Raw genomic sequence first — 6,000 nt, 5'->3', positions numbered from 1 at the left:
CCAACAGCCTGCTCATGCCTGCTGTGCTGGAATGAGCTGCTGCTGCTGCTTTGTGTCTACTCCAAGGGCCAGTGCCAGGGCTGTGCCCAGCACTCCCTGCCCTTGTCCCCTGGCTCTGGGGAACAACCCAGCTTTGGGCCAGGCGCCGGGGTGGCACCGAGACCAGGCAGGGCCTGAAAGGAACAGCTCAGCCTCTCCTCAGCCCTTTCCAGTGGCCTTTTCTCAGCCATGCAGGGCTGCTCTGTCTGCCCTGTTGTCCTGGAAACTTCTGGGCAGGGAATTCTCAGGGTTTTGTGCCTTCCCTCCACAGCCACATCCATGCTGGCAGGCAGTCAGAGCTGGGATGCTGGTAGCTGCCACGGGACCCGTGTGCTCATAGAGTAAAGAGATGTGGAGCTTGGTGCACAACATTTTCCTTAGCACAGGTGATGGTGTCTGATACCAGAGACACCCCCCCATTCACCCCCATCCCTATTCCAAAGGGCCAGGATTAGCCCTACTGTCAGCCAGGAAATAATGGAAATGAGTATTTGCACTGAAGCTTAGACACAAATATTTATTAAGCACAATTCCCCCCACCCCTTCCCCTTGAGCTGTATTCATTTCTAATATATTAATCCATTTGGCAGATTATTTTTTAGAAAAAAAACCAAGTACCTGTGGGTTGGAAATTCCCCATTAAAATGACATTAGCAAATGCACATGTAAAAAATAAATAAGCTCATACATTCAAGTATATGGCAAATAATACCTTAATAATACCTCTGAAAGCTTAATGGTCAGGTTCCAGTTCACCACCTGCCTAAGAGCTGCACAGGCCTGAGCCTGCAGCTGGTCAGGTCATCATCATCACTGTTTTTCTCTTTTACAAATGCCAGCTTGGCTGGTAGGTAGGGGATGGGCAGCTCCTCCTCTCCCCTCTCCAGAGCTCTGCCCAGCCCCAGCAGGGAGGCCCAGCCTCGGCCAAGCAGCAGGTGAGTGCTCCCAGGTAACAGGTAAACTGCAGCCACCACTCCACATGGTCAGTGCAGGCAGGGTAAATGCCCCATGAGCAGCATCACTGGTCGAAAAGTATCTCCCTGCTGGCTGGGGATGTTTCCAAACGCATTTCAAATCCAAAGTGCTGATTTATTCTCTGCAGGAGCGGCGCTGCTTCGGCACTGGAGTTGCTGAAGTCCAGCATAGTCTCTGGTCAAGCAAAGGAAAAATACTGCACCTCGCTCAAGTCAGGTCCCTGCTCCCCTCCTCCAGCTTTTCCAGCTGGTCCAAAAGGGGAAGGAATGACAGTAAATGTGAGTTCCCTGCCAGCCCCCCAGCCTGGGGCTCTCCTGAGGCTCCAGGGGCTGGAGACAGGTGGACAGAACCAGAGAGCCTCACTGGGAGCAGCTCAGTCCTGGTTTGGGGAGAAACAAGAGGAGGGAAGGGCCACTGGCCAGAGCTGCTGAAGGACACAGAATGAAGGAGGGATGAGCCACGGGCAGAAAGCTTTGCTGGCTGTTGAAGCAGGGCCCTGTCACACACAGGTTCTGTCTTGGACCACCCTCACACCAGCTCAGTGGCACCAGGAGCTGTCCCTGTTTGCCGTGGGCTGAAAACTCGGGCAGAGACCTTTTTCCTCCTTCCCCCTGCCCAGGAATAGCCCCTGCCATGGGGCTGCAGAGGGCTGCAGAGGTAACAAATCCCACTAAAGCTTAGGGTCAGTGAGGCTTTTCCCCTGCTCAGGAGGCTCTGCAGGGCTGCAGCTGGAAGCAGAGAATGTCCAGGGCTCTCCAGAGAGTCCTCAACCTAAAATACACTCAGGTGTGTGGGACCACAATGCAGCTGGGGTGGATAAGATTTAAAGGACTTGGGCTCTTTTTCTCCTGTAGAAGGAACAAAGCTGAACAAGATATTCCAGAGAAGGATCCAGAGCCATTGGTGTCAGGGAAGACAGGAGGAGCTCAAAATGGAAAAGGTGTTCTTCCCTTTCCCTGTTTAAATAAAAGTGTTGTAGAAACAAAAGAAATCAAGGATGGAGTTAGCTACCCCCTGTGGGCTCCTCCAAGGTCCTGGGGTTTTAGGTGATCAGCAAGGGGCTGCTAAAGTCTTCCAGGTGCTGTGCCCAGAGTTAGAGTGGCCACATGTCCTAAAAAAACCCCTTATTTAAAAACGGTCCCCCATCCGTTGGGCTCTCCCATAGGAACACAATGGAAGTGCAAGACCGGGAGCACAGGAGCACTCGGGCTTGAAACCGCCTACTCTGGTCTTCCTTTTTAAAAAACAAAATAAAGCTGAAACAACCCCCCCAGACCAAAGCCCAGTTCTTAGCTGGAACCAGGCCTCTGCTGCTCCTCCTCGGCCTCCTCCTGGGCTGAGGCCAAATCCACACGCTGCTCGTCCATGCGTTTGGCCTGGACACGCTGGATGAGGCTGAAAAAGTCTTCATCGGGCATGGTGGGACCACGGGGGATGGAGTCTGGGGGGGCACAGCGCTGGTCATCGATCCTGGAGGACTGCAGGGGAGAGAGGGGCGTTAGCATCAGCACAGGGCAGGGAGGAAGGGGCTGGAGCAGAGGTGTCAGAGCTCCCCCAGCCCTGTGCCCGTACCTGACACTTCATGAGCATGTTGAAGAACTCGTCCCCGGGCTCCTGGGCGTCCCCCTCCACACGCAGGTGGCCCAGGTTGTTGTGGGTTATCCGCAGGCCGGGCAGGTTGCCCACGTTGGCACGTTGGTCATCCAGGCGCCTGCTCTGGGAGCTGGCGATGAGGTCGAAGAACTCCTCTGTCTGCGGAGATGCCATCAGGGTGGACTGTGCTGGGGGAGAGGAGCACAGGGCAGGGTCACCGCTCTGCCTGAGCTGCAGAGCCCAAATCCCCTCCCCAAACTCCTCTCCAACCCACACAAACCCAGCAGGCAGCAGCAGGGGAATCAGGTGCCTTGATAAAGCAGAACCTCACACACACATCTTGCAAAGCTGGGTCCCCTGCGGGGCTCCCTGCCTGTGTTTGGCCAGCTCCTGGAGGCCACCAAAGGTGCCACCTCAGCCCAGGAGATCCAGGTCCCCCGGGCTGAACCATTGCCTGCGTGTGATCCCTGCTGGTTCCACTCTGGCACAGGCAGAGCTGGGCGATCACACGAGAGCACAGAGTTCCTTGTGGCCCCTGTGGCTGTGACAGGCACCCACACAATCCCAAAACCTGGGAATAATTGCAGACAGGCCATCAGCCAAGCCCAGGCCTGGCTGAGCCTCTCACCTGGCAGCACCATCCCAGGCCCCCCAGAAATCCAGGCTGTTTGCTCAAGGAGAGGCACTGCCGCGGTGAGTCGGGCTCTCACGGGCTGCAGGATCTGCGTCAGCACCAGAAAACACTCCTGGGCTCTGCTGCTTCTCATCCCACCGAGCAGAGCCTGGGCTGTGCTGGTGCTGGGGGTCCCAGTCCAGAACCAGTACCTGTCACCTATCCACCACCGACCCTTTGGAAGCCCCTCTGGGCAGCACTCCCTGGAAAGAGCCCCTTGGCTCCTGCAGCTGCTGGGGAGGGAGAGGCTCCCAAACAACAGACACTGCACTCAGGGACCAGCAAAGGAAAACTGAGAAATCCAGCCCAGGTGGTGTTACTTTCCCTGAGCACAAAGCTCTGGAGCAGAGCCTGCTCTGAGCCTCCCGACACAAGTCCTTAGAGCCCCAGCTCATGGAGCTGCAGAAACACAAGAAAAATCTCAGTGCTGACGCAGGGATGAGCTTCCTCCCCTTCAGCTCACAAAGAATCCTCAAAAATAACACGTCCGAAAGGCTCGGAGCCCAAATGAGCTGAACAGAATGTGGGGCTGCTCGTGCATTCTTTATAAAGCTCTGCATTTTCAGCCCCATCTCCTAAATTACACAGCTGTTACAGCCAAATGCACTTGTGTGTCAGAAATGCATCTCTTGACAAAGTGATGCTCATTTCCACCTTATTTTTAGACAATAAGTACCCTCTCACCTCACAGCCAACCTGCCTTCCTACCACAGCCTGACCTCTGCTGCAGCCCCTGCCCTGGCACACGCTCATTGTGCCGTGGCTCTGGGAGCACTGTCAGGGGGCTCCTCTCCCGTTTGCACTTCACATTCATTTGGAAACTGATGATGAACAAATCCATCAGGTTAAATAACTGGTTTGAGCCCTTTGTGCTGGTGATTAAGTGTGTGAGCGTGATCCGTGCATTTTAGAGCTTCTCCGCAGCTTGGGTTAAACAAAGGCCCTGAACACTGAAAAAGCCACAAAACCCAAGTGCAAACACAGCCCTGCCTTTCCTGCCCTATTTGTCAGGCGCCTTCCTCAATTTATCCCTGTCCTTCCTAGGGCTGAGCTGTTTGCCTGAGCAGCTTCCCACTGTTTATCCATCCTCCTGGCTCCCCTGTCCTCACAGAGCACCTATCACCACCGCATCCAAGAGCAGTACAAAATCCAGAAGTTTTTCCTCCATGGCAACGCTATTACAAAAACTGACAATATTTTAACTTGCCTGAGAAAGCCTGACCCGGTCCCTGCACGTCCCAGACCCCAGGTTCTCACAAAGCTCCCTCAGCAATGACCACCATCATCTTCCTCCCGGAGGTACTGGAAGTGGCACAAGGACTTGTGCCAGAATCCAAGACCTAAAGACCCACACTAAAAAAATGGATTCTTGTTCAGAATCCAAGACCTAAAGACCCACACTAAAAAAATCCAAGCGTATTCTGCATTTCTCTCGCTAATTTACTCCCCAAACCTTAGCTCACATTCTCCAGCCTTTCCCTCGGCAACCATTTACATAAGAATGTTTTTTCCTTCCTCAAATAATGACCGAGATTGCCAAGGAACTGCTAAAGTTCAGAGAGCTGAGACTCAGGGAAAACATCACGGGATGCACGGCAAACCACAACAGCTGGGCACGCCGCGGGAGCAGCGTCACTCCCACAGGACGGGACTTGGGAACGCATCGGTGCTCACATATCCTCTCTCCCAGGGCAGGCACCCGCGTGGCAGCTGCCTCCGCAGCCTCGGCTGGGCACTCCTCCAGCGGGCAGCGCTGATCATCCATCCGGTTGCTCTGGAACTTGCTCAACAGGTCAAAGAAGCATTCCTCGTCCGAAGGGGTCCGGTTGATTTTCTGGGAAGAGAGAGGAGAGTCAGAGTCAGAACATCCCTCACGAGTCCCCGAGTCCGATCGCTCTGTCTGGCGCAGCCTCGGGAATAGCCGTGCCCTCTCCTGGTCTGTTCAGGGGCTGGCTCCTGGCTGTGCCCCAGGTGTGCCAAGCCCCACAGTCTGGAGCCTGATGGGGTCTCTGCTCCTTGGTCCCTCTGATCCCAGAGGCTCCAGGCACTGCCACAGCCCAAACCCGGCACAGACGAGCTTTGTGCAGCCGCTGTCACTGCAGAGCAGCCAGAGGAACCTGGAGGCTGAACGGGAAAGAAGGGAAAGGAGACAGCATTCACCCTGGCACTGCTCCCAGGGGAGCTGCTGGGCTGGGCAGGGCTGGGCTCAGAGCAGGGTGAGGGGAACCGTGCAGCCACCCTGGCTGAAGTGCTGCCCTGTGCCCAGCCAGGGCTCAGCCCAAGCTCAGGGTTTGCTTTTTCCACCAGCTAAATCCAACCTTTCCAGGCCACTGCCCCTCACACCCCAACGCTTCCCCTCGGTGCCTGTCTCCTCAGCACAGCACTTGTAGCAGTTACCCAGCTGAAAATGCCACAAAATTACAGATTTTCAGGACAACAGTTCTTGCACAAGAGCCCCAAATGAGCACCTTGCACTAGACAGGGATATATTTAAGTTGTGCTGCAGGAGGCTCGCGTTGGAGGCAGCCTCGCCAAGCCACTTCCAGCAGGGAGAGGGGCTGTGTGTCCTGATCTGGAGCAGACAGAGCAGCAGGAAGCACAGATCCTTCCAAGGAGTCACTTGGAATGGGAAATAAAATTAGCCAGTGATAAGAGGGGCATCTGCCAGGCTTGGGGATATTCCCTACACACCGAGCTGGTCCCACCAGTTACTGGGAGAA

At 55.1% G+C, this 6,000-nt stretch overlaps 1 protein-coding gene across 11 annotated transcripts in view; it reads right to left on the bottom strand.

Moving 5' to 3' along the window:
- Positions 1-536: 536 nt before the first annotated feature.
- The window catches only part of GPSM1 (G protein signaling modulator 1), a 63,524-nt gene continuing 58,060 nt past the window's right edge, over positions 537-6,000 (bottom strand). For all 11 annotated transcript variants that reach the window (XM_053996332.1, XM_053996334.1, XM_053996333.1 and 8 more), the window contains 3 exons: positions 4,955-5,114; positions 2,587-2,795; positions 537-2,492 (listed from right to left, as the gene is read on the bottom strand). In XM_053996332.1, the coding sequence (XP_053852307.1) occupies positions 2,304-2,492; positions 2,587-2,795; positions 4,955-5,114 (558 nt within the window). In that variant the 3' untranslated portion in view covers positions 537-2,303. The remainder of the gene's footprint in view (positions 2,493-2,586; positions 2,796-4,954; positions 5,115-6,000) is intronic.

The sequence above is a fragment of the Vidua macroura genome, chromosome 21, assembly GCF_024509145.1.
Source record: "Vidua macroura isolate BioBank_ID:100142 chromosome 21, ASM2450914v1, whole genome shotgun sequence".
In the NCBI taxonomy this organism is placed as follows: domain Eukaryota; kingdom Metazoa; phylum Chordata; class Aves; order Passeriformes; family Viduidae; genus Vidua; species Vidua macroura.
The sequence above is the reverse complement of the archived record's forward strand: the minus strand, read 5'-3'. Positions and strand labels throughout refer to the sequence as shown.